Source organism: Oryctolagus cuniculus, chromosome X (assembly GCF_051225735.1).
Source record: "Oryctolagus cuniculus isolate XC-2025 breed Fujian yellow rabbit chromosome X, ASM5122573v1, whole genome shotgun sequence".
Taxonomy (NCBI): Eukaryota; Metazoa; Chordata; class Mammalia; order Lagomorpha; family Leporidae; genus Oryctolagus; species Oryctolagus cuniculus.
Window position 1 is genome coordinate 77,123,125 of NC_142888.1, and position 27,772 is coordinate 77,150,896.

Consider the following 27,772-nt stretch of genomic DNA (forward strand, 5'->3'; position numbering starts at 1 on the left):
TCTCAAATATGGCGGCCAGTGAGGCCTGCCCTGCTCTGCCTCCTGTCCATGTCTGCCTGTCCCCCAGGTCCCACCCCTGGGTGACCCGATCCAGACCCATTAGGAGGCACCTGTTGCTGGGCCCTGGCCAGCAACAAGAACCATGATTGCTGCCACCCCACTGTTCCCTAATCACAAACATTCTACTAGGGTCTGCACAGAGAGAGGGGACGGCACAGTCAGACCACTTATATTTCATGGCTGTGTTGCCCCACTATTGCCACCTGCCCCCATCTTCTCCCCTCCTACCGTTTGTGGATGAACCCAGTTAAGAAAGGAACCTAATGCATGAGGCCTTTCAGCAGTGTGTGCTGTACTGGGGTCCTGGGGGAAACGATGTCTCCCTCTGTGCTCCCACTTGCCTGTAAAGATACTATGTCACTTATACGTTATCAGGTCTATATATGCATATGTATACCCCTTCTTGTTCCATTCCGTTCAATTGTCTGCATGATGTAGTATGGATAGATTCCTCCTAATTCATGAGTTATCACCAATATGTGTGTCCTTCTGGCAATATAAGGAGTTTTCAGGCAGTGACCCTGGGTCAGGCGCATGGAGAGTTAGTGTGTTTGCTGTGGCCCTTGTCTCCCATCCTGAGTGTGGGACCTCTAGATCTGCAGACCAGGGAGGAGCCCTGTGAGAGTACAGGTTTCGTGAGGCCTGTGGTCCTGGCATGGCTGTACTCATCCCTCTCTTCCTTCCCAGTACCTCTGACTACATACCCTTTCAGTCTGCCTGGATGAGCTGTCATGTGGGAATGACTTGTCAATGACGGATTCAGATTCTCTGGCTGCCCTGTACCTGATGGGCAGGCTGGCGTGGCAGGGTTCAGTGACAGTGTAAAGTCCCCTGCTTTTCAGAATGGGATTGGGTGAGAGCCAGTGGGATCTTTGCTTGTATCCTGGAGAGCCTAAGCAACTTGTGGTGCAGACAGTGGGGCCTGGCTAGGTCAGGTGCCCTGTCCCCACGGGGGGTGCCCTAAGGAGAGTCCGATGAGCAAGTTCCCAAGGGCAGCCCAGGACTGCGTGCTTAAAACAGACTGCATGGGCTCCGGGTATGTCTAACACCCAGTACATTGCCCTAGCTCCTCCTGGTCCCTAGGAACCAGGCAGCCATGCTAGGTATCTGTTGGGACAGGACTGGTTGTTTTTTCTTCCACGCAGGGAGGAGGGAGGACTGGAGGGAACAGGAGAATGGCATTTGTGGTGCAATACTGCCATCAAGAGGAATTCATTTGCGGATCTCCTCAGGTGGTGGCTATGCGCCTGGGCGGGTCTGGCTTGGCAGGGAAGTGAGGGTATAGGTTGGTGCCAAGACGATGTTCCCTGTAGGGCTCAAATCCATGGAGACCCAGCCAGCTCAGGTCTCCACATCGAGTGGGCTCTGAAGGCCCGGACACAGGCAGTTACAGGGGTCGGAGCTCTGGGATTCATGGCAGCTGTGACCTCATGGGAAGAGCTCTGGAGCCTAGTGGTGGCCACCTCTGGGCGGGGCTTGTGGGAGCCTCCGCCATTTTTCTGCTGAGCCGGTGCTGTGGGCATTTTCCTCCCTCCCGTTGTCTCAGGAGTCAAGTAGGGTGGCAGACATTTGACAGTGAATTGTCTGGGAGACGCCCAGTGGCCCAGGAACTGCCTGGTGGAGGAACACAGGGGCTTGTTGAGGGAAAGGGGGTTACATGAGCACCTGTAGGGAACGGACCATTTTCCTTCTTCTGTGCCGTTAAGAGGTGAACTATGCAGTGTGCCTGCCTGCCAGGAGGACCCAGTCCCCGCAGGAGCACAGATGCAGGCCAGCGGGGAACGGCGGTCATCAGTGTGACAGGTGTGCGGGCTCCTCCTCAGTGCCAGTCAGGTGTCGCCTGTGCTGAGGGAGCTGTGACCTCAGCGAACAGGAATCTGCTGTGCCCCTGAGACCTGCAGGGTGTGGGGGGCAGGGAGAGTAAAGCTCACCCAGTGCAGGGGAGCAGAGCTGCTCAGGCTCCCTGCTGTGACCTGAGCTGCTGCCTCTGCATCTTCCCTCTGTGTGTCTGACTGGTTTAGGCCTGGTGGTTAGCATTCACCAGCTTGTGAGAATGCCCTTGCAAGAGGGACCCACAGTTGGAGGAAGGTGGCCTAGGTTCCTGTGTGCGCCCACTTGGACATTTCCCATGGTCTCATCTAAGTCCAGTGGTGAACAGCTGTGTTTGCATGCCTTCAAGTACATTCTGAGGATAATTTGATAGAGGGGGGTCTTTTGTTCCACGTAGCTTCATGTGGAAGTACAGCTGTGCCCTCATTAAACAACCAACCTTCACTCATTTCATTCTCACTTGCCTTTAAAGACACTCCTCACACCCACCTTAACCTGTCTATACATGCATAGTTATTCCCCTTCCTGTTCCATTCCCTGAATTGTCTGATTGATGCACTGTGGATAGAGATTCCTCCTTATTCCTGAGTCAGCACCAGTATGTGTTTCCTTCTGCCAATATAGGGAGTTCTCAGGCAGTGACCCTGGGTCAGGAGCACGGAGAGCTGCTGTGTTTGCTGTGGCCCCTGTCTGCCCTCCTGAGTGGCATTAGTGTGGGACCCTCATTGCCCACAGGAACGGGGAGAGCCCTGTAAGGATAGAGAGTACTAAGGCCAGTGGTCCACAAGTGGCTGTAACCCTTCACTCTCTTCCTTCCCAGTACCTCTGGGTACAGACGCTTTAGGTCTGCCTGGAGGAGACTTCATGTCAAAATGACTCATCAGTGACTGGGTCAGTGTATCTGCCTGTCCCGGACCTCCTGGGCAAGCAGACGTGGCAGGGCTGTGTGACAGTGTCTGAGTCCCACTGTTGTTGGATAGGATTGGGTCAGAGCCCCTGGTCCAAAGCCTTCATTCCAGAGGGCGGAAGCCATTTGTGGTGCTGATAGTGTAGCCTGGATAAGCGTTGTGCCTGTCCCCACTGGTGTTGCCCTAAGGAGTGCCCATTGACTGTTGGTCTCGAGGGCAGCCCAGGAATTTCTTGCTGAGGCCAGCCTGCCAGGGCACCGGATGGGTTCAGCCCCCAGTGCATTGCCTTAGCTCCTGGTGCTCCCCTCAGACCCAGGCAGAGTAGCTATGTGGATTGCAGCCATGCAGGCACCCACTGGACAGCGCCGTTTTCTCCCTCACGAAGGGAGGAGGGAGGACCCGCGGGTACAGGGCAGATGGCATTTGTGGTGCAATATTGCCATCAAGAGGAATTCATTTGCGGATCCCGCTAGGTTTGCGGCTGAGCGCCTGCGCAGAACTGGCTTCCCAGGGACGTGAGGGTGCAGGCGGGTCCTGAGGCCATTTTGGTGGTGGGCTCAAAGCCCTTGGAGTCCTGGGGCAGCTCGGTTTCCTGAGAGGAGTGGGCTCTGGAGGCTCTGGACCCAGGCACTGCTAGGGGCTGAGTTCCGGGACTTGTGGCCCGTGTCCTAGCCTGGAAGAGTCTGGAGCCTGGTGGCCGCCATGTATGGTGGGACTTGTAGAAGCCTCAGCCATTTTGTCAGAGCAGGATATGAGGGCATTTTCGTCCCTCCCCTTGTCTTAGGAGTGAAGTTGGTGGCACACTTTGTATTCTGAATTGTCTGGGAGACTCCAAGTTGCCCAGGAACTGCCTGATGGAGGAACACAGGGGCTTGTTGAGGGAAAGGGGGTTACATGAGCACCAAAGGGACTGGAGCATTTTCCTACCTCTGTCCCCTCACAGGTGACCTGATCAGCATGGCGGCCATCCCAGGAGGACCCAGTCCCCGCAGGAGCACAGATGCAGGCCAGCCGGGAACGGCGCTCATCAGTGTGACAGGTGTGCGGCTCCTCCTCAGTGCCAGTCAGGTGTCGCCTGTGCTGAGGGAGCTGTGACCTCAGCGAGCAGGAATCTGCTGTGCCCCTGAGACCTGCAGGGTGTGGAGGGCAGGGAGAGTAAAGCTCACCCAGTGCAGGGGAGCAGAGCTGCTCAGGCTCCCTGCTGTGACCTGGTGGGGAGAATCAGGAAGTGCTGCCTCCCCTCCTGTGCAGAGACACAGTGCCCTGAGATGCTTCAGCTGTAGGCTGTGCACCATGGCGGCCCCTGAGCACTGGCCCCCACCTCACAGCAGTCTGGCAGCCTGGCCTCTTCTGATCCCTTGGTGGAGGAGCCCAGCTCACTCTCTTCTCAACATCTATTGGTGTACCGGCTCTCCAACCAGGGACGGAACGTACTCTTCCTCATTTCTGAAGCTTAGCGCTTGTGATGTGGAGGGTGGACTGCGGGGCATTCTGAAACTTCTTCCGCTGGGTGATATACTATTGCTCCAGGATTGTAACCCCCCCTTTTTCCCCTACTCTACCTCTGCTCTTTGTAGCTGAAAAAATTCTTTGCATGCTCCAAACATAGAACCCCAAGAACTAAGGTTTACTGTGTGGAGGTCCCTCAGTACATGGTGACCTTTATTTGACATCTATCACTGGAGCATAGAAATGTTCCTGAGAAGCACCGGTACAAAATACATGCATCTGTGCGTCTATCACCTCAGTGCTTATTTTCATTGGAATATCATCCTAATCACTTTATTTGAAAGGCAGAGTTACCAGAGAGAATGAACAAAAGAGAGATCTTCCCCCTGTTGGTTCACTCTCCAAATGGCCAGGTTTCCAGATAGAAGCCAGTTGCCTGGAACTCCACTTGGGTCTTCCTCATGGCTGAAGTGGGCCAGGGACTTGAACCATCTATTTCTGCTTTCCTAGGCACATTCTTAGGGAACTGGATCACAAGTAGAGCAGCTGGGACTCTGTCCAGGTTCCATATAGGACACCTGTGTTGTAGGTGGCGGCTCAGTCTGCTGTGCCAAATGCTGTCTTCTGAAGACTCCCTTGTTTTCTCTGCAAAGTTGTGGACCTTGTACAGCGCTCTCAGCACCCTGTCATCCTCACTATGATTCTTCTATCCTGGTGAGAATAACATAGACTAAGGTGGTCTTATGCACATCTCTGTGCATGAGATCTCTGTGGTCTCATCCGTGTCCATTGGTGAACAGCCGTGTTTGCAGGTGTTGCGATACATTCTTAGGGTGATTTGGGAGAGGAGTCATTTGATCTTCTGACAGAAGCCTGTGACCTGCCTACCTGGAGGAGGCCCCACATGACAGAGGGTCCCATGTCAGTGCTGGCTGCAGCAAATGTCACGTTGCACCATGCACAGACATAGATCATCTCTCGCTTTAGTAGAAAATGGCAGAGGAAGAGGATATGGCCTGTGGGGCGCTGGACAAGTCAGGTTGGCATTTGTCATACATGATTGCCATCAGGATGGCCTTGTTTGCCTATCCCAAGGTACATATTGTGGGGCAGCTACCAGGCCATGGTGAGATCGCAATGATGTCAGGGTCCAAGGAAGCGCTCCCCAGCTTGCGGATTCCATGAGTAAAGCTCCCAAAGCCCTCGGCCTCCCAACAGTGTTAGCTCTATTGGGGTCCTGCAGACTGATTTCCCCTCTCTGCTCCCCTTGTGGAATTTTAATGTGTATAATACCACAAAAGGAAGAAATATGTCTACAAGTCTCTTCAAGTCAAGTTAATCACTCCCTACCTGTAAAGTTCTGGTAAGATGTTGTTTGCAGAGGCAGAGTTGTTGCTTTCCTGGGGCTCTTGAGTCCGAACTTGATGAAGGATGAGTTCAAGGATCTTCTCTCAGGATTTCCTCTCTTTATGCCGTATGCTGCCATCCAGAGAGATGACAGCAGACTTCCCAAACCAGCGTCTCATCCAGCTCGAGGACATAGGAACAGGCCTAGGTAGGAAGCTAGGTTTTTTGGGAGCCACAGGATTTGACAGCACCCAGTGCATTGCCTTAGCTCCTGGTGCTCCCCTCAGACCCAGGCAGAGTAGCCTATGTGGATTGCAGCCATGCTGGGCACCCACTGGACAGCGCCATTTTTTTCGTTCACGAAGGGAGGAGGGAGGACCCGCGGGTACAGGGCAGATGGAATTTGTGGTACAATACTGCCATCAAGAGGAATCCATTGGCGGATCCCGCTAGGTTTGCGGCTGTGCGCAAACGCAGAACTGGCTTCCAGAGACGTGAGGGTGCACGCGGGTGCTGAGGCCATTTCCACGGGGGGCTCAGAGCCCTTGGAGCCTCGGGGCAGCTCGGTTTCCTGCAAGGAATGGACTGTGGAGGCTCTGGAACAAGGCAGTGGCAGGGTCTGAGCTCCGGGACTTGTAGCCTCTGTGTCCTAGCCTGGGAGAGTCGGGAGCCTGGTGGCCGCCATGTCTGGGCGGGGCTTGTAGAAGCCTCAGCCATTTTGTCAGCACAGGAGCTGTGTGCATTTTTGCCCATCATCTTGCCTTAGGCGTGAAGTAGGGTGGCCCACTTTCTGTTCTTAATTGTCTAGGAGACTCCCAGTGTCTCAGCAACTGCCTGGAGGAGGAACACAGCGGCTTGTTGAGTAAAGGGGGTTACATGAGCCCCAGTAGGGACTGGAGCATTTTCCTACCTCTGTCCCCTCATAGGTGACCTGATCAGCATGGTGGCCATCCCAGGAGGACCCCGTCCCCGCAGGAGCACAGATGCAGGCCAGCGGGGAACGGCGGTCATCAGTGTGACAGGTGTGCGGGCTCCTCCTCAGTGCCAGTCAGGTGTCGCCTGTGCTGAGGGAGCTGTGACCTCAGCGAGCAGGAATCTGCTGTGCCCCTGAGACCTGCAGGGTGTGGGGGGCAGGGAGAGTAAAGCTCACCCAGTGCAGGGGAGCAGAGCTGCTCAGGCTCCCTGCTGTGCCCTGGTGGGGAGAGTCAGGAAGTGCTGCCTCCCCTCCTGTGCAGAGACACAGTGCCCTGAGATGCTTCAGCTGCAGGCTGTGCACCATGGCGGCCCCTGAGCACCAACCCCACCGCTTCTGCGGCCTTGCAGTCCGGGCCTCTCTGGATCCCTGGGTCGGGGAGCCCAGCACTCAACTTTCCACACCAACCTTCCTGGTGCCTGCTCTGGGCACTGAACTCTCCCCCTACTTGCCAGCCTTCCATGTTGGATGTGTTGGAGGACACAGTTCATTCTGAAACAGCTTCCTCTGGATGGCGCTGCTGCTCCAGAAATGGAACCATCCCATCTTCCCCATCTCTCCCTCCGCCTTTTGTGGCTGAAAAAGATAATGGTGTCCTCCACATAATGGAACCCAAGAATCTAGAACCACCTTTGTGGCTGAGGTCCCTGGCTCTGCAGATCTCACACTAGGGCCCTGGCAATCAAGATGTCAGCAGATGCTGCATAAGCCCTGCAGGGTTGGGTGTAGCACCCCCACCTCCACTAGACCAGGATTCCCTCTGTGCTCCCAGGGCAGACACCTCCCTGGTCTTTTTCATTTCTACCACCTCTCTGTTGTGTCCGTTAAGCCCAGGAACCTGGTGCCCTTCTTTGGAGACTTGGTGCCTCCCAGGGGCAAGTGAGTAGAAAGTCTAGGGTAGGTCATGCTCTTTGCCAGCTAATTCATGTTAAAGGCCTTGTCCTTGTCAGCTTCTCTTAGGAGTCTATTAAGATGTCTCTAGACTGATCCACCAATTCCTCTGTCACAGTCTCGATACAGTGCTGAAAATCTGTCTGTCCCCATTGATTTCTCACTGTTGAGGTTCATCGTTTGGCCATGTGGACTTTTGTGCATTAAGACCTCAGGTTTTCAGGCCCTGTTTCCCAAACCCTGGGTCAGGGATGGATGATTTGAAAGTCTTGAGGGCAGGTCCCCAGTACCAGGTTGTGACTGTGACAGTGCTGGTTCCCTCTGCTCCTCAGAGCTGGGTCTGTGGTGCCACAAGTCCTGAGTGAGAGAGTACAGTCAGCTTCCCTGTCATATGGAATCCCCCTGTTCTCTAGTAAGAGCAACCGTGTTAATGCAGACCTCTCAACAACTCTAAGCTGTGCAAGCTGCCTGACATTGGTTTTCCTTCAAGGGTTGAGTGGCAGGAAAAGTGCTGTGCTGTGCTTCTGGCTCCAAGCTGCTAATCATGACGGGTACGGTGGCCTGCCTCCACTACCTTCCTAGTAGACTCCCAGGTCTCCCTGGGAGATCCACACTCCCATGTTTTCACACCAGTTCTGGAGGTGCTGGGTGACATGGCCTAGGACAGCGCCAGCGTTTCCTGAGAGCCCCACAGCCACTCTTCCTCATATTAGAAGGCACCTGGATCATTCCAGTGACAGTGTCCGAGTCAGCCTGTGCCTGGATGAGGAGGTGTCCCAGCCTGTGGGGCCTTTGCAAGGATTTTCCAGGGCTGAAGCCAAGGGTGGTGTAGACGGTGGGGCTGGCTTGGGCGCAGGTCCCTACTGTGGCTCAGGGTCCTTACAGACATCCCTTGTGCACTGGTCCCATATGCAGCCCCGAAGCTGTGTCAAGGCAGAGGGAGGAAATGTTGGGGTCCAGGGCAGGTGGCATTTGTGGTGCAATTCTGCCATCACTAGGAAGCGGTTGGTACATCTCACCAACCCTTCCAGTATGTGCATGTGTGGACTGGCTTGGCAGGAAAGGGAAGGTGCAGATGGGTCCCAAGGCTGCACCCTGTGAGAGTTCAGAACCCTTGGGTCCAGAGCCAGCGTGGCCACTGGGGCCTGTGGGTTGTGGAAGCCCTGAACACAGGTGAGCCCCGTACTGAGCTCCAGGTGGTGTGATGGCTTGTCCCAGCATGCAGAACTGGGGATCCTGGTGGCGGCCTTGTCTGGGCGGGGTTTGCAGAAGTCTCTGAGAAGACCTAAGGTTGGTTCTGATCAGGATACTATCTTATTTTCCTAATCCCCTCATGCCCTGAAGCATTGGGGTCACTGTTTTCGATGACCTCTGGGCCTAAGAGGACTCTTTCAACTTGAACCTGCCTCCTCCTCCAAGAACACAGGAGTCTTCCCGTTTCGGGATCTGCTTATGGCCATTAGAACTGATCCATTTCCATTGCATGGTATCTGGCTGCGAGTCCTTACATTCAGCCTCCCTGTGAGCTCCCCAGAGCTCCTGGTCCTGGCAGGAGCATAGAGCCGCTCCTGACTGCAGTTGTCCTTAGCAGAAGGAGCCTGGATGACAGGGCCACCTAGGGGTGGGATCCTAGCAGTGTGGGAGGAGCCAGCAGAGGCAGTGAGCAGGGTGGATGTTGCCTCTGAAGAGCAGACTTTGTTTGAGGGTGTGCAGAAAGTAACACACAACTGGGACAGGAACGGACTTGAAACCCTGAACTGCTTTAGGTCTAGCTCCAGACAATCAGGAGTTCTCACCTGGTTTTTCGGCAGGGCCAGTGTCCACAGAAACTCAGCTGCTTGTCTGAAATATGGCTGACAGTGAGGCCTGCCCTCCTCTGCCTCCTTTCCATGTCTACCTTTCCCCCAGGTTCCACCCCTGGGTGACCCGATCCAGACCCATTAAGGAGGCACCTGCTGGAGGGCCCTGGGCAGCAACAAGAACTGTGATTGCTTCCGCCCCACTGTTCCCTAATCACAAACATTCTAGTAGGGTCTGCACAGAGAGAGGGGAAGGCACAGTCAGACCCCTTACATTTCATGGCTGTGTTGCCCCACTATTGCCACCTGCCCCCATCTTCTCCTCTCCTACCCTTTGTGGATGAACCCAGCAAAGTAAGGAACCTAATGCACGAGGCCTTTCAGCAGTGTGTGCTGTACTGGGGTCCTGGGGGAAACGATGTCTCCCTCTCTGCTCCCATTGTGGAATCTCACTGTGCAGAACACAACAAAAAGAGTAAGGATGTTTAGAGGTCCCTGCAGATAGCATAACTTTTTACACTATAGGCCCTAACCACTGCTACCTTCCTAGGTCCACATGAATTTATTTATAAAGCTCTGGTGCAATGTTGCCTTCACAGGCAGAGTTGTTGCTTTCCTGGATACATTGAGTCCTAAGCTCATAAAGGATGAGTTCCCGGATGTCATCTCCTCATTTGCTTTCTTTTGTCCCTTTTGCAGCCCACCCTGGAGAAAAGACAGTAGAGATTTCCCAAACTGGCATCTCATCCCACTCAAACTCCATCTCAACCCACAGGAGCTGGCCTGGGTAAGAAGCAGGGCATTGTGGGGGCAGCGGGAGTGACAGGGCCTACCTTCGATGGGAGGACCGTTCAGATGATGCACTGATCATTTCCCTGGTTCCAAGGTTGTGTTTCCATGGAGTGGAGGAGTGCAGAGTGTATTTGTGTGTTCAGGTAACCCTTTGTAGGACCCATGGGTTTGCTATACAATCCAGGTTGCTCCATGTGCAATGTGGCTGTGACCACACCTTCACTCAATGATTCTCACTTGCCTGTAAAGATACTACGTCACTTATACGTTATCAGGTCTATATATCCGTATGTATACCCCTTCTTGTTCCATTCCGTTCAATTGTCTGCATGATGTAGTGTGGATAGTTTCCTCCTAATTCATGAGTTACCACCAATATGTGTGTCCTTCAGGCAGTGACCCTGGGCAGGCACATGGATAGTTAGTGTGTTTGCTGTGGCCCTTGTCTCCTGTCCTGAGTGTGGGACCTCTGTATCTGCAGACCAGGGAGGAGCCCTGTGAGAGTACAGGTTTCGTGAGGCCTGTGGTCCTGGGATGGCTGTAACTCATCCCTCTCTTCCTTCCGAGTACCTCTGACTACATACCCTTTCAGTCTGCCTGGTTGAGCTGTCATGTGGGAATGACTTGTCAGTGACTAATTCAGATTCTCTGGCTGCCCTGTACCATCGGGGCAGGCTGGCGTGGCAGGGTTCAGTGACAACGTAAAGTCTCCCGCTTTTCAGAATGGGATTGGGTGAGAGCCAGTGGGATCTTTGCTTGTATCCTGGAGAGCCTAAGCAACTTGTGGTGCAGACAGTGGGGCCTGGCTAGGTGCAGGTGCCCTGCCCCATGGGGGGGTGCCCTAAGGAGCCTCTGATGAGCAAGTTCCCAAGGGTAGCCCAGGACTGCGTGCTGAGGCCAGACTGCATGGGTTCCGGGTATGTCTAACACCCAGTACATTGCCCTAGCTCCTCCTGGTCCCTAAACCAGGCAGCCTTGCTAGGTATCTGTTGGGACAGGACTGGTAGTTTTTTCCTCCACTCAGGGAGGAGGGAGGACTGGAGGGAACAGGAGAATGGCATTTGTGGTGCAATACTGCCATCCAGAGGAATTCATTTGCGGATCTCCACAGGTGGTGGCTATGTGCCTGGGCGGGACTGCCTTGGCAGGGAAGTGAGGGTATAGGTTGGTGCGAAGACGATGTTCCCTGTAGGGCTCAAATCCGTGGAGGCCCCAGCCAGCTCGGGTGTCCACTTCGAGTGGGCTCTGAAGGCCCGGACACATGCAGTTACAGGGGTCGGAGCTCTGGGATTCATGGCAGCTGTGACCTGGTGGGAAGAGCCTAGTGGCAGCCATGTCTGGGCGGGGCTTATGGAAGCCTCCGCCATTTCGTGCTGAGCGGGTGCTGTGGGCATTTTCCTCCCTTCTGTTGTCTTAGGAGTCAAGTAGGGTGGCAGACATTAGACGGTGAATTGTCTAGGAGACTCCCAGTGGTCCAGGAACTGCCTGGTGGAGGAACACAGGGGCTTATTGAGGGAAAGGGGGTTACATGAGCACCAAAGGGACTGGTACATTTTCCTACCTCTGTCCCCTCATAGGTGACCTGATCAGCATGGCGGCCATTCCAGGAGGACCCAGTCCCCGCAGGAGCACAGATGCAGGCCAGCGGGGAACGGCGGTCATCAGTGTGACAGGTGTGCGGGCTCCTCCTCAGTGCCAGTCAGGTGTCGCCTGTGCTGAGGGAGCTGTGACCTCAACGAGCAGGAATCTGCTGTGCCCCTGAGACCTGCAGGGTGTGGGGGGCAGGGAGAGTAAAGCTCACCCAGTGCAGGGGAGCAGAGCTGCTCAGGCTCCCTGCTGTGCCCTGGTGGGGAGAGTCAGGAAGTGCTGCCTCCCCTCCTGTGCAGAGACACAGTGCCCTGAGATGCTTCAGCTGCAGCCTGTGCACCATGGCGGCCCCTGAGGACTGTCCCACATGACTTCTGTAGCCTGGCAGACAGGGCCTCTCAGGATCCCTGGGTGGGGGAGCCTGGCACTGAACTTTCCACACCAACCTTGCTGGTGCCTGCTCTGGGCACTGAACTCACTCTCCCTGAGTTCCGGGCCTTCCTCGTGGGATGTGCTGGATGGACTGTATGCCATTCTGAAACAGCTTCCGCTGGATGGCGCTGCTGCTCCAGAAATGGGCCTGTCCCGTCTTCCCCTTCTCTCCCTCCGCCTTTTGTGGCTGAAAAAAATAATGGAGTCCTCCACAGACAGGAACCCAAGAAGGAAGGTGTCCAGTGTTGGAGTACCAGGGTGCTTGCTGTCCCTTGGTGAATGCTCTCTCTGGGATTATAATTGTCAGTGGAAAGACAAGAAGCAGAATCTGTGTTTCTATAGATCTTTGTATGTGTGTTGATCCGAATTATCAGCATGAGCACTCCCGCAGTCCTCTGCACCATTATGGAAGCAGCCACACCTGCCTGGGTGCAGTCATCTTCCCTAGCATCCTGCCTGTCTGGGGAAGGTGTATCTGATAGAATGACCTCTCCACTTTCTGACTACTATTCCCTCAGCTCCTCTCTCTCTTCATGACCCCCAACCCAGGAAGAGCCCAGAGGCTCCTTTTTTTTGACAAGCAGAGTTAGAGAGAGACACACACAGAGAGAAAGGTCTTCCTTTTTCCGTTGGTTCACCGCCCAAATGGCCGCTACGGCCGGCGCTACACCGATCCGAAGCCAGGAGCCAGGTGCCTTTCCTGGTCTCCCATGCGGGTGCAGTGTCCAAGCACTTGGGCCATCCTGAACTGCACTCCCGGGCCACAGTAGAGAGCTGGACTGGAAGAGGAGCAACCTGGACTAGAACCTGGGGTGCTGGTGCCACAGGCGGTGGATTAGCCAAGTGAGTCAGGGCGCCAGCATATATGTGTACATTCTTAGGATAGCTTCATGGGGAGAATTTCCTGGGCTCCTTGATTTAATCCTAGGACCTCACTTCACGCGAGTTCTCTCAGGATGGAGGGTCAATTGGGAGATCTGGGGTCATGAGTCTTCAGGTAGTATCTAAATGGACACATGTGGAGTCTTGGTTTTATGGAAAACAGCAGAGGAATGAAAGGGTGTGTGGGTACTGGAGAAGGCTTTCTGGATTTTCTCTTGCATTTCTTCCATCACGACAATCTTGTTTGCCAGTCCCGAGATACGTACTCCTGAGACAGCTACCTGGCCATAGTGGGAGTGAGAGGGAATGAAATCAAGCCAGGGTCCCAGGGAGGGCCACGGTCAGGTTTGCCCAGCTTCCACATGTCCAGCAGGCTTGTGGAAAGTTGACCCAAGGCTGCATAGGTTCAGCCAGCACCTGCAGAGAGCTAGGCTGCCTCTGCGTTAGGATAAAGTATCAAAATTTGCATCTCGGTGCAATCATGCATTTTAGGGACCAGCAGAACCCTCTGTCAAGGTGTGCTTACCTGGCTGAGTGTGATGATTTCCTCCAGCCCCTTTCTGGACATTAGCACTGGCTCAGGGGTAGGGACTCTGGCAGAGGCCTCTCCTCAGAGCCGTCTGTCCCACCAGTAGGGGAGCAGAGGCCTAGGCTGGGTGATCAGGTGTCCTAGCCTGTGGGGCCTTTGCATGGATCCCCGAGGGCTGAAGCCAAGTGCAGTGCAGGTGTTGCGGCCCGACTAGGTGCAGGTCCCTACTATAGCTGGGGTGTCCATGTAGACATCCCTTGTGCGTTGGTCACACGTGCAACCCCCAGCACGTGTCAGTGCAGTACCCACCAGGGTCAGTGCAGTACCCAGTGCTGTGTGTTGGCTCCTCCTGCTCCCCTCAGCCAGGAAGAGTGGTCATGCTGGGCAGCAGCCATTTTGGATTCCTGCTGAACAGCTCTGGGCATTTTGTAGCTGTTTGAAGGGCGGAGGATAGACTCATTTTGGGGTAGGGCAGGTGGCGTTTGTCCTACAATACTGCCATGGAGAGGAAGCAGTTTATGCAACCCGACAGCACTTGCAGCTGTGTGCCTGTGTGGGACTGGCTTGGCAGAAAAGGGAGGGTGTAGGTGGGTCCCAAGGCTTCCCCCTGTGAGGGCTCAGAGCCCTTGGATCTGGGTCCAGTTAGGCTACCGTTTCCAGTGGGTTATGGTGGCCCAGAACATAGGCAAGGCCAGGGGACCGAGTTCCGGTGTGTGTGTGCAGCTTGGAGCAGATAGCGGAACTCGGGATCCAATTAGTGGCCATGTCTGTGTGGGGCTTGGAGAAGTCTCTGCTAAGACCTAGGCTTGTTCCCGATCAGGATTCTGCCCGGTGCCTTGGTGCATGGGGGTCACTGTTTTAGATGACCTCTGGGCCTCAAGAAGGTTCCTTCAACCTTGAACCTGCCTCCTCCTACAAGAACACAGAAGGTTCCACCCCTGGGTGACCCGATCCAGACCCATTAAGGAGGCACCTGCTGGAGGGCCCTGGGCAGCAACAAGAACCATGATTGCTTCCACCACACTGTTCCCTAATCACAAACATTCTAGTAGGGTCTGCACAGAGAGAGGGGAAGGCACAGTCAGACCCCTTACATTTCATGGCTGTGTTGCCCCACTATTGCCACCTGCCCCCATCTTGTCCCCTCCTACCCTTTGTGGATGAACCCAGCAAAGAAAGGAACCTAATGCACGAGGCCTTTCAGCAGTGTGTGCTGTACTGGGGTCCTGGGGGAAACGATGTCTCCCTCTCTGCTCCCATTGTGGAGTCTCACTGTGCAGAACACAACAAAAAGAGTAAGGATGTTTAGAGGTCCCTGCAGATAGCATAACTTTTTACATTATAGGCCCTAACCACTGCTACCTTCCTAGGTCCACATGAATTTATTTATAAAGCTCTGGTGCAATGTTGCTTTCACAGGCAGAGTTGTTGCTTTCCTGGATACATTGAGTCCTAAGCTCATAAAGGATGAGTTCCCGGATGTCATCTCCTCATTTGCTTTCTTTTGTCCCTTTTGCAGCCCATCCTGGAGAAAAGACAGTAGAGACTTCCCAAACTGGCATCTCATCCCACTCAAACTCCATCTCAACCCACAGGAGCTGGCCTGGGTAAGAAGCAGGGCATTGTGGGGGCAGCGGGAGTGACAGGGCCTACCTTCGATGGGAGGACCGTTGGGATGATGTGCTGATCACTTCCCTGGTTCCAAGGTTGTGTTTCCATGGAGTGGAGGAGTGCAGAGTGTATTTGTGTGTTCAGGTAACCCTTTGTAGGACCCATGGGTTTGCTATACAATCCAGGTTGCTGCATTTGCAATGTGGCTGTGACCACACCTTCCCTCAATGATTCTCACTTGCCTGTAAAGATACTATGTCACTTATACGTTATCAGGTCTATACATGCATATGTATACCCCTTCTTGTACCATTCCGTTCAATTGTCTGCATGATGTAGTGTGGATAGATTCCTCCTAATTCATGGATTACTACCAATATGTGTGTCCTTTTGGCAGTGACCCTGGGCAGGCGTATGGAGAGTTAGTGTGTTTGCTGTGGCCCTTGTCTCCCGTCCTGAGTGTGGGACCTCTAGATCTGCCGACCAGGGAGGAGCCCTGTGAGAGTACAGGTTTCGTGAGGCCTGTGGTCCTGGGATGGCTGTAACTCATCCCTCTCTTCCTTCCCAGTACCTCTGACTACATACCCTTTCAGTCTGCCTGGATGAGCTGTCATGTGGGAATGACTTGTCAATGACAGATTCAGATTCTCTGGCTGCCCTGTACCTCCGGGGCAGGCTGGCGTGGCAGGGTTCAGTGACAGTGTAAAGTCTCCCGCTTTTCAGAATGGGATTGGGTGAGAGCCAGTGGGATCTTTGCTTGTATCCTGGAGAGCCTAAGCAACTTGTGGTGCAGACAGTGGGGCCTGGCTAGGTGCAGGTGCCCTGCCCCCACGGGCGGGTGCCCAAGGGCAGCCCAGGACTGGGTGCTTAAGCCAGACTGCATGGGCTCCGGATACGTTTAACACCCAGTACATTGCCCTAGCTCCTCCTGGTCCCTAGGAACCAGGCAGCCATGCTAGGTATCTGTTGGGACAGCACTGGGTGTTTTTTCCTCCACGCAGGGAGGAGGGAGGACTGGAGGGAACAGGAGAATGGCATTTGTGGTACAATACTGCCATCAAGAGGAATTCATTTGCGGATCTCCTCAGGTGGTGGCTATGTGCCTCTTCGGGTCTGGCTTGGCAGGGAAGTGAGGGTATGGTTGGTGCGAAGATGATGTTCCCTGTAGAGCTCAAATCCGTGGAGGCCCCAGGCAGCTCAGGTCTCCAAATCGAGTGGGCTCTGAAGGCCCAGACACAGGCAGTTACAGGGGTCGGAGCTCTGGGATTCATGGCAGCTGTGACCTGGTGGGAAGAGCCTAGTGGCAGCCATGTCTGGGCGGGGCTTATGGAAGCCTCTTCCATTTTGTGCTGAGCGGGTGCTGTGGGCATTTTCCTCCCTTCTGTTGTCTCAGGAGTCAAGTAGGGTGGCAGACTTTTGACGGTGAATTGTCTGGGAGACTCCCAGTGGCCCAGGACCTGCCTGGTGGAGGAACACAGGGGCTTGTTGAGGGAAAGGGGGTTACATGAGCACCAAAGGGACTGGAATATTTTCCTACCTCTGTCCCCTCATAGGTGACCTGATCAGCATGGCGGCCATCCCAGGAGGACCCAGCCCCCGCAGGAGCACAGATGCAGGCCAGCGGGGAACGGCGGTCATCAGTGTGACAGGTGTGCGGGCTCCTCCTCAGTGCCAGTCAGGTGTCGCCTGTGCTGAGGGAGCTGTGACCTCAGCGAGCAGGAATCTGCTGTGCCCCTGAGACCTGCAGGGTGTGGGGGGCAGGGAGAGTAAAGCTCACCCAGTGCAGGGGAGCAGAGCTGCTCAGGCTCCCTGCTGTGCCCTGGTGGGGAGAGTCAGGAAGTGCTGCCTCCCCTCCTGTGCAGAGACACAGTGCCCTGGGATGCTTCAGCTGCAGGCTGTGCAACATGGCGGCCCCTGAGGACTGTCCCACATGACTTCTGTAGCCTGGCAGACAGGGCCTCTCAGGATCCCTGGGTGGGTAGTCCTACACTCAACTTTCCACACCAACCTTACTGGTGCCTGCTCTGGGCACTGAACTCACTCTCCCTGAGTTCCGGGCCTTCCACGTGGGATGTGCTGGATGGACTGTATGCCATTCTGAAACTGCTTCCGCTGGATGGCGCTGCTGCTCCAGAAATGGGCCTGTCCCGTCTTCCCCTTCTCTCCCTCCGCCTTTTGTGGCTGAAAAAAATAATGGAGTCCTCCACAGACAGGAACCCAAGAAGGAAGGTGTCCAGTGTTGGAGTACCAGGGTGCTTGCTGTCCCTTGGTGAATGCTCTCTCTGGGATTATAATTGTCAGTGGAAAGACAAGTAGAATCTGTGTTTCTATAGATATTTGTATGTGTTTTGATCCGAGTTATCAGCATGAGCACTCCTGCAGTCCTCTGCACCATTGTGGAAGCAGCCACACCTGCCACACCTCCCTAGCATCCTGCCTGTCTGGGGAAGGTGTATCTGATAGAATGAGCTCTCCACTTTCTGACTACTTTTCCCTCAGCTCCTCACTCTCTTCATGACCCCCAACCCAGGAAGAGCCCAGAGGCTCCTTTTTTTTGACAAGCAGAGTTAGAGAGAGAGACACACACAGAGAGAAAGGTCTTCCTTTTTCCGTTGGTTCACCGCCCAAATGGCCGCTACGGCCGGCGCTACACCGATCCGAAGCCAGGAGCCAGGTGCCTTTCCTGGTCTCCCATGCGGGTGCAGGGTCCAAGCACTTGGGCCATCCTGCACTGCACTCCTGGGCCACAGTAGAGAGCTGGACTGGAAGAGGAGCAACCTGGACTAGAACCTGGGGTGCTGGCGCCACAGGCGGTGGATTAGCCAAGTGAGTCAGGGCACTGGCCTATATGTGTACATTCTTAGGATAGCTTCATGGGGAGAATTTCCTGGGCTCCTTGATTTAATCCTAGGACCTCACTTCACGCGAGTTCTCTCAGGATGGAGGGTCAATTGGGAGACCTGGGGTCATGAGTCTTCAGGTAGTATCTAAATGGACACACGTGGAGTCTTGGTTTTATGGAAAACAGCAGAGGAATGAAAGGGTGTGTGGGTACTGGAGAAGGCTTTCTGGATTTTCTCTTGCATTTCTTCCATCACGACAATCTTGTTTGCCAGTCCCGAGATACGTACTCCTGAGACAGCTACCTGGCCATAGTGGGAGTGAGAGGGAATGAAATCAAGCCAGGGTCCCAGGGAGGGCCACGGTCAGGTTTGCCCAGCTTCCACATGTCCAGCAGGCTTGAGGAAAGTTGACCCAAGGCTGCATAGGTTCAGCCAGCACTAGGGCCCTGCAGAGAGCTAGGCTGCCTCTGCGTTAGGATAAAGTATCAAAATTTGCATCTCGGTGACAATCATGCGTTTAGGGACCAGCAGAACCCTCTGTCAAGGTGTGCTTACCTGGCTGAGTGTGACTACTTCCTCCAGCCCCTTTCTGGACAGTAGCACTGGCTCAGGGGTAGGGACTCTGGCAGAGGCCTCTCCTCAGAGCCGTCTGTCCCACCAGTAGGGGAGCAGAGGCCTAGGCTGGGTGATCAGGTGTCCTAGCCTGTGGGGCCTTTGCATGGATCCCCGAGGGCTGAAGCCAAGTGCAGTGCAGGTGTTGCGGCCCGACTAGGTGCAGGTCCCTACTATAGCTGGGGTGTCCATGTAGGCGTCCCTTGTGCGTTGGTCACACGTGCAGCCCCCAGCAGTGTACAGCCACCAGGGTCAGTGCAGTACCCAGTGCTGTGTGTTGGGTCCTCCTGCTCCCCTCAGCCAGGAAGAGTGGTCATGCTGGGCAGCAGCCATTTTGGATTCCTGCTGAACAGCTCTGGGCATTTTGTAGCTGTTTGAAGGGCGGAGGATAGACTCATTTTGGGGTAGGGCAGGTGGCACTTGTGCTATAACACTGCCATGGAGAGGAAGCAGTTTATGCAACCCGACAGCACTTGCAGCTGTGTGCCTGTGTGGGACAAGCTTGGCCGAAAAGGGAGGGTGTAGGTGGGTCCCAAGGCTTCCCCCTGTGAGGGCTCAGAGCCCTTGGATCCGGGTCCAGCTGGGCTACCGTGTCCAGTGGGTTATGGTGGCCCAGAACATAGGCAAGGCCAGGGGACCGAGTTCCGGTGTGTGTGTGCAGCTTGGAGCAGATAGCGGAACTCGGGATCCAATTAGTGGCCATGTCTGGGTGGGGCTTGCAGAAGTCTCTGCAAAGACCTAGGCTTGGTCCCGATCAGGATTCTGTCCCGCTGCCTTGGTGCATGGGGGTCACTGTTTTAGATGACCTCTGGGTCTCAAGAGGTTCCTTCAACCTTGAACCTGCCTCCTCCTACAAGAACACAGAAGTTTGCCAGTTGCACAATCTGCTTATGACAGAGGCAGAACTGATCCATTTCCCTTCCTCAGAACCTGTCTCAGATCCTTACATTCAGCCTCCCTGTGAGCTCCCGAGAGCTCCTGGTCCCAGCAGGAGCATAGAGCCGCTCCTACTGCAGTTGTCCTTAATAGAAGGAGCCTGGATGACAGGGGCCCCCTAGGGGTGGGGTCCTAGCAGTGTGGGAGGAGCCAGCAGAGGCAGTGACCACTTGCCTATGAAGAGCAGACTTTCTTTGAGGGTGCCAGAAAGTAACACACAACTGGGACAGGAACGGACTTGAAACCCTGAACTGCTTTAGGTCTAGCTCCAGACAATCAGGAGTTCTCACCTGGTTTTTCGGCAGGGCCAGTGTCCACAGCAACTCAGCTGCTTGTCTCAAATATGGCGGCCAGTGAGGCCTGCCCTCCTCTGCCTCCTGTCCATGTCTGCCTGTCCCCCAGGTCCCACCCCTGGGTGACCCGATCCAGACCCATTAGGAGGCACCTGTTGCTGGGCCCTGGCCAGCAACAAGAACCATGATTGCTGCCACCCCACTGTTCCCTAATCACAAACATTCTACTAGGGTCTACACAGAGAGAGGGGAAGGCACAGACCACTTATATTTCATGGCTGTGTTTCCCCACTATTGCCACCTGCCCCCATCTTCTCCCCTCCTACCGTTTGTGGATGAACCCAGTTAAGAAAGGAACCTAATGCATGAGGCCTTTCAGCAGTGTGTGCTGTACTGGGGTCCTGGGGGAAACGATGTCTCCCTCTGTGCTCCCACTTGCCTGTAAAGATACTATGTCACTTATACGTTGTCAGGTCTATATATGCATATGTATACCCCTTCTTGTTCCATTCCGTTCAATTGTCTGTATGATGTAGTATGGATAGATTCCTCCTAATTCATGAGTTATCACCAATATGTGTGTCCTTCTGGCAATATAAGTTTTCAGGCTGTGACCCTGGGTCAAGCGCATGGAGAGGTAGTGTGTTTGCTGTGGCCCTTGTCTCCTGTCCTGAGTGTGGGACCTCTAGATCTACAGACCAGGGAGGAGCCCTGTGAGAGTACAGGTTTTGTGAGGCCTGTGGTCCTGGGATGGCTGTAACTCATCCCTCTCTTCCTTCCCAGTACCTCTGACTACATACCCTTTCAGTCTGCCTGGATGAGCTGTCATGTGGAAATGACTTCTCAATGACTGATTCAGATTCTCTGGCTGCCCTATACCTCCTGGGCAGGCTGGCGTGGCAGGGTTCAGTGACAGTGTAAAGTCGCCCGCTTTTCAGAATGGGATTGGGTGAGAGCCAGTGGGATCTTTGCTTGTATCCTGGAGAGCCTAAGCAACTTGTGGTGCAGACAGTGGGGCCTGGCTAGGTGCAGGTGCCCTGCCCCCACGGGCGGGTGCCCTAAGGAGAGTCCGATGAGCAAGTTCTCAAGGGCAGCCCAGGACTGCGTGCTTAAACCAGACTGCATGGGTTCCGGGTATGTCTAACACCCAGTACATTGCCCTAGCTCCTCCTGGTCCCTAGGAACCAGGCAGCCATGCTAGGTATCTGTTGGGACAGCACTGGGTGTTTTTTCCTCCACGCAGGGAGGAGGGACGACTGGAGGGAACAGGAGAATGGTATTTCTGGTGCAATATTGCCATCAAGAGGAATTCATTTGGGGATCTCCTCAGGTGGTGGCTATGTGCCTGGGCGGGTCTGGCTTGGCAGGGAAGTGAGGGTATAGGTTGGTGCGAAGACGATGTTCCCTGTAGAGCTCAAATCAGTGGAGGCCCCAGCCAGCTCGGGTCTCCACATCGAGTGGGCTCTGAAGGCCCGGACACAGGCAGTTACAGGGGTCTGAGCTCTGGGATTCATGGCAGCTATGACCTGGTGGGAAGAGCTCTGGAGCCTAGTGGTGGCCACCTCTGGGCAGGGCTTGTGGGAGCCTCCGCCATTTTTCTGCTGAGCCGGTGCTGTGGGCATTTTTCTCCCTCCTGTTGTCTCAGGAGTCAAGTAGGGTGGCAGACTTTTGACGGTGAATTGTCTGGGAGACTCCCAGTGGCCCAGGAACTGCCTGGTGGAGGAACACAGGGGCTTGTTGAGGAAAGGGGGTTACATGAGCACCAGTAGGGAACGGACCATTTTCCTTCTTCTGTGCCATTAAGAGGTGAACTGTTCAGTGTGCCTGCCTGCCAGGAGGACCCAGTCCCCGCAGGACCACAGATGCAGTCCAGCGGGGAACGGCGCTCATCAGTGTGACAGGTGTGCGGGCTCCTCCTCAGTGCCAGTCAGGTGTCGCCTGTGCTGAGGGAGCTGTGACATCAGCGAGCAGGAACCTGCTGTGCCCCTGAGACCTGCAGGGTGTGGAGGGCAGGGAGAGTAAAGCTCACCCAGTGCAGGGGAGCAGAGCTGCTCGGGCTCCCTCTGTGACCTGAGCTGGTGCCTGTGCATCTTCCCTCTGTGTGTCTGACTGGTTTAGGCCTGGTGGCTAGCATTTAGCAGCTTGTGAGAATGCCCTTGCAAGAGGGTCCCACAGTTGGAAGAATGTGGTCTAGGTTCCTGTGTGCCCCCACTTGGGTATTTCCCATGGTCTCATCTAAGTCCAGTGGTGAACAGCTGTGTTTGCATGCCTTCAAGTACATTCTGAGGATAATTTGATAGAGGGGGGGTCTTTTGTTCCACGTAGCTTCATGTGGAAGTACAGCTGTGCCCTCATTAAAGAACCAACCTTCACTCATTTCATTCTCACTTGCCTTTAAAGACACTCCTCACACCCACCTTAACCTGTCTATACATGCATAGTTATTCCCCTTCCTGTTCCATTCCCTGAATTGTCTGATTGATGCACTGTGGATAGAGATTCCTCCTAATTCCTGAGTCAGCACCAGTATGTGTTTCCTTCTGCCAATATAGGGAGTTCTCAGGCAGTGACCCTGGGTCAGGAGAACGGAGAGCTTTTGTGTTTGCTGTGGACCCTGTCTGCCCTCCTGAGTGGCATTAGTGTGGGACCCTCATTGCCCACAGGAGCAGGGAGAGCCCTATAAGAATAGAGAGTACTAAGGCCAGTGGTCCACAAGTGGCTGTAACCCTTCCCTCTCTTCCTTCCCAGTACCTCTGGGTATAGACGCTTTAGGTCTGCCTGGAGGAGACTTCATGTCAAAATGACTCATCAGTGACTGGGTCAGTGTATCTGCCTGTCCTGGACCGCCTGGGCAAGCAGACGTGGCAGGGCTGTGTGACAGTGTCTGAGTCCCACTGTTGTTGGATAGGATTGGGTCAGAGCCCCTGGTCCAAAGCCTTCATTCTAGAGGGCTAAAGCCATTTGTGGTGCTGACAGTGTAGCCTGGCTAGGCGTTGTGCCTGTCCCCGCTGGTGTTGCCCTAAGGAGTGCCCATTGACTGTTGGTCTCGAGGGCAGCCCAGGAATTTCTTGCTGAGGCCAGGCTGCCAGGGCACCAGATGGGTTCAGCACCCAGTGCATTGCCTTAGCTCCTGGTACTCCCCTCAAACCCAGGCAGAGTAGCTATGTGGATTGCAGCAAGGCTGGGCACCCACTGGACAGCGCCATTTTTTCCCTTCACGAAGGGAGGAGGGAGGATCCGTGGGTACAGGGCAGATGGCATTTGTAGTGCAATATTGCCATCAAGAGGAATTCAGTTGTAGAAACTGCCAGGCTGGCGGCTGAGCGCCTGCGCAGAACTGGCTTCCCAGGGACGTGAGGGTGCAGGCGGGTGCTGAGGACATTTCCTCAGGGGGCTCAAAGCCGTTGGAGTCAAGGCGGGGCAGCTCGGTTTCCTGAGAGGAGTGGGCTCTGGAGGCTCTGGACACAAGCAGTGACAGCGGCTGAGCTCCGGCACATGTGGCCACTGTGTCCTAGCCTGGAAGAGTCTGGAGCCTGGTGGCAGCCATGTCTTGGCGGGGTTTGTGGAAGCCTCAGCCATTTTGTCAGAGCAGGAGCTGTGAGCATTTTGGTCCCTCCTCTTGTCTTAAGGGTGAAGTAGGTTGCCATACTTTCTATGCTGAATTGTCTGGAGACTCCCAGTGTCGCAGGAACTGCCTGGTGGAGGAACACGGGGGCTTGTTGAGGAAAAGTGTGTGCATGAGCACCAAAGGGACTGGAGCAATTTCCCTCCTCGTCGCTTCAGATGTAATCTATTCAGCCTACCAACCACATCCCAGGAGGACCCAGTCCCCGCAGGAGCACAGATGCAGGCCAGCGGGGAACGGCGGTCATCAGTGTGACAGGTGTGCGGGCTCCTCCTCAGTGCCAGTCAGGTGTCGCCTGTGCTGAGGGAGCTGTGACCTCAGCGAGCAGGAATCTGCTGTGCCCCTGAGACCTGCAGGGTGTGGAGGGCAGGGAGAGTAAAGCTCACCCAGTGCAGGGGAGCAGAGCTGCTCAGGCTCCCTGCTGTGACCTGGTGGGAGAGTCAGGAAGTGCTGCCTCCCCTCCTGTGCAGAGACACAGTGCCCTGAGATGCTCCAGCTGCAGGCTGTGCACCATGGCGGCCCCTGAGCACCGGCCCCACCGCTTCTGCAGCCTTGCAGTCCGGGCCTCTCAGGATCCCTGGGTGGGAGAACCTGGCACTCAGCTTTCCACACCAACCTCGCTGGTTCCTGATCTGGGCACTGAACTCTCTCCCCTCACTTGCCAGCCTTCCCTGTGGGATGTGCTGGAGGACACAGTTCATTCTGAAACAGCTTCCGCTGGATGGCGCTGCTGCTCCAGAAACGGAAGCACCCCCTTTCCCAGCTCTCCCTCCACCTTTAGTGGCTGAAAAAAATATGGCATATTCCAAATACAGGAACCCAAGAATGAATATTTCCAATGTTGGGGTAGCTGCAGAGTTGCCATCCCATTTGAATGCTGTCTCTCAGACTGTAATTTTCAGTGGGAAGACTAGAAATCACCTGTGTATCTGTAGATACTTCATTGCCATGTGTGTTCTGATCAGAATGTCACCATGACCTCTGCCCAGTGTCCTGATCACACTGGGGAAGCAGCCACAGCTGCCTGGGTGCAGTGGTCTTCCCTAGCATCCTGCATGTCTGGGGCAGGTGGATCAGCGCCTCTGATAGAATGGCCTCTCCAGCTTCTGACTACTTTTCCCTCAGCTCCTCTCTCTCTCTCTCTTCATCACGATCAACCCAGGGGAGCCAGGAGGCCCCTCTCTAGCCAAAACCTTGGACATTTTAAAGTCTAGGGAGCAGCCCTAGAGGTTATAAAGCGTTGTTCGGGTTGTCATGCATGTTCTTGCATATTTAATACTTTCTCTATATTTGGTTCTATGCCTTGTCGTACTTTCATTGTTTCCCAAATCCATGTTGGGGTGGACACTGTTGAAAATGATCCTTCCATTACTGGGATCATGTCTATGTATTTTCTCTGGCAGCTCACTGATGGGCATTGGACAACAACGGGGAACCTGAGTCAGCTGCTAGGAGGGGAGGTGTGTCTTGGTTGTAGCACTTAGGTCACCTCCTGAATGCCCATTTTGTGGGAATCTTTTTATCGGAAGACCAGGGAACAGCCCTGGAGAGGAGCCAGGTGTTCGAGCCCTGCTGTCTTAGTGTCAAGGATCCTCAATCCTCCAGTCTTCCAGTGTCTTTGAGGTGGTGGTATTGCACTTCCCATCTTTGTGTCTGACCATTGGAGACCTGGTGTTCAGGCTGACCTCCCAGGAACTAGGAGACCGCTCAGGTTAGAGAGTTCCCAGAGGGGAGGTAGGTGGTCTGGGCCCACCTGTATTTCTAGTGGTACTATTTCCTGGGCTTTCTTCTTTGTGCAGAGTTAAAGATACCAGCTGTGTTTGCAATTGTACATTCTTAGCATGGCTTCATGGAGACAATTTATTTGAGTCCTAGGCCTTAGGCCTAGGGCCTCCATTCATGGGAAACCCTTTCAGCACGGAGAGCCAGTTGTCAGAGCTAGGACACCCGGTTTCAGACTGCATCTAAGTGGACACATGTTGATCCTTGGATACTAGGAAATGGAGAGGAGGAATAAGAGGATTGTGTAGTACTGCAGAATCCTTGTTGGTAGTTGCATGCATTTTTGTCCATGACGACTGTGGTGTTTACCTGTCATCAAATTGGTATTCTTAGACATCCAACCTAGCCATGTGTGGGAGTAGAATTAATTCAGGGTCCAAGCAGGACCAAGGACAGGTTCAGCAGACTGGGACCTTTCTACAAGGGTTAGGGGAGGTTGACCCATGTTGTTTCAGCTTCTGTAAGAACTAGGACCAGGTTGCATCTCCTTGGTGTGGAGGAGTGCAGGGTGTTTAGCACATGGAGGAGACCGTGTGCGGTACCCGTGGATTTGCATTATTTCCCAGATAGCTCTATGTGCAACTGTGGCTGTGTCCCGATAACACAACCACCCTTTCATTCATTCATTCCGACTTGCCTCTAAAGACACTGACACCCACTTTAACCGTGTCTGTGTATGCATACTTATTCCTGTTCCTTCTCCATCCCCACTTCTTCCTGAGTGATGCGCTGTGGATGGAGATTCCTCCTAAATCATGAGTTATCACTAGTATGTGTTTCCTTCTGCAAACCTGGGAGTTCTCAAGCAGTGATCCTTGGTCAGGAGAAGGAGAGTAGGTATGTTTGCTGTGATTCGTGGCTCCAGTCCTCACTGACCCAAGTGTGGGACCCTGATTGTCCAGAGCAGAGGAGAGCCCTGTGAGAGTAGAGAGGTACTGAGGCCTGTGGTCCTGGGGAGGCTGTAACCCTTCCCTCTCTTCCTTCCCAGTACCTCTGGGTACAGACCCTTTAAGTGTGCCTGGAGGAGACATTATGTCAAAAGGACTCATCAGTGACTGGCTCAGTGTATCTGCCTGTCCTAGACCTCCTGGGAAAGCTGTCCTGGCAGGGCTGTGTTACAAGATCTGAATCCCACTGTTGTCAGTATAGGATTGTGTCAAAGCGCCTGGTCCTATGCCTTGATCCCAGAGGCCTGAAGCCATTTGTGTGGGGTCAGTGCAGCCTGGCCTGGCGTTGTGCCTACGCCCGCTGATGTTACCCTTAGGAGTATCCATCGAGTGGTGGTCCTGAGGACAACCTAAGAATTGCTTGCTAAGGCCAGGCTGCCTGGGCACCAGATGGGTTCAGCACCCAGTGCATTGCCTTAGCTGCCCCTGCTCCCATCAGACCCAGGCAGAGTAGCCCAGGTGGATTGCAGCCATGCAGGCACCCACTGGACAGCGCCGTTTTTTCCCTTCACGAAGGGAGGAGGGAGAACCCGCGGGTACAGGGTAGATGGCATTTGTGGTGCAATACTGCCATCAAGAGGAATTCACTTGCAGAAACTGCCAGGCTGGCGGCTGAGCGCCTGCGCAGAACTTGCTTCCCAGGGACATGAGGGTGCAGGCGTGTGCCGAACCCGTGGAGGCCCGGGACAGCTCGGTTCCTTGCAGTGAGTGCAATCTGGAGTTTCCGAACACAGGCAGTGGCAGGGTGTCTGAGCTCCGGAAACTGCGGCCGCTGTGTCCTAGCCTGACATAGCCAGGAGCCCTGTGGCCGCCATGTCTGGGCGGGGCTTGTGGAAGCGTCAGCAATTTTGTCCTGAGCAGGAGCTTTGGGCATTTGGTCCCTGTTTTCTTAGGTGTGAAGTGGGTGCAACACTTTCTGTTCTGAAGTGTCTGAAAACTCCCAGTGGTCCAGGAACTGCCTGGGTAGGATCGCCGGGGCTTGTTGAGGGAATGGTGGTTCATGAGCACCAATAGGGAGTGGAGCAGTTTCTTATCTCTGTCCCCTCATAGGTGACCTGATCAGCATGGCGGCCATCCCAGGAGGACCCCAGTCCCCGCAGGAGCACAGATGCAGTCCAGCGGGGAACGGTGGTCATCAGTCTCCTGTGCAGACACACAGTGCCCTGAGATGCTTCAGGAGCAGGCTGTGCAACATGGCAGCCCCTGAGCACCGGCCCCACCGATTCTGCGGCCTTGCAGTCCGGGCCTCTCAGGATCCCTGGGTGGGGGAACCCAGCATTCAACTTTCCACACCAACCTTGCTGGTGCCTGCTGTGGACACTGAACTCTCCCTCTCACTTGCCAGCCTTCCCCGTGGGACATACTGGATGGACACAGTTCATTCTGAAACAACTTCCGCTGGATGGCGGTGCTGCTCCAGAAATGGAACCATCCCATCTTCCCCATCTCTCCCTCCACCTTTTGTGGCTGAAAAAAATAATGGTGTCCTCCACATAATGGAACCCAAGAATCTAGAATCACCTTTGTGTCTGAGGTCCCTGGCTCTGCAGATCTCACACTAGGGCCCTGGCAATCAAGATGTCAGCAGATGCTGCATAAGCCCTGCAGGGTTGGGTGTAGCACCCCACCTCCACTAGACCAGGA

General features: G+C 54.6%; 1 protein-coding gene across 40 annotated transcripts in view; it reads left to right on the forward strand.

Annotated features, from left to right (window-relative positions):
• LOC103351904 (uncharacterized) overlaps positions 1 to 27,772 on the forward strand; it is a 250,964-nt gene that overhangs the window by 125,496 nt on the left and 97,696 nt on the right. For 10 of the 40 annotated variants that reach the window (XM_089323999.1, XM_089324003.1, XM_089324004.1 and 7 more), the window contains exons 16-18: positions 9,957 to 10,044; positions 14,999 to 15,086; positions 16,644 to 16,739. The exons of 15 other annotated variants lie outside the window; for them this stretch is intronic. In XM_089323999.1, the coding sequence (XP_089180125.1) occupies positions 9,957 to 10,044; positions 14,999 to 15,022 (112 nt within the window). In that variant the 3' untranslated portion in view covers positions 15,023 to 15,086; positions 16,644 to 16,739. Of the gene's footprint in view, positions 1 to 3,741; positions 3,838 to 9,956; positions 10,045 to 11,626; positions 11,723 to 14,998; positions 15,087 to 16,643; positions 16,740 to 27,772 lie in introns of all 40 variants that reach the window. 15 more of the 40 variants (XM_089324020.1, XM_089324024.1, XM_089324033.1 and 12 more) reach the window with 4 other exon arrangements.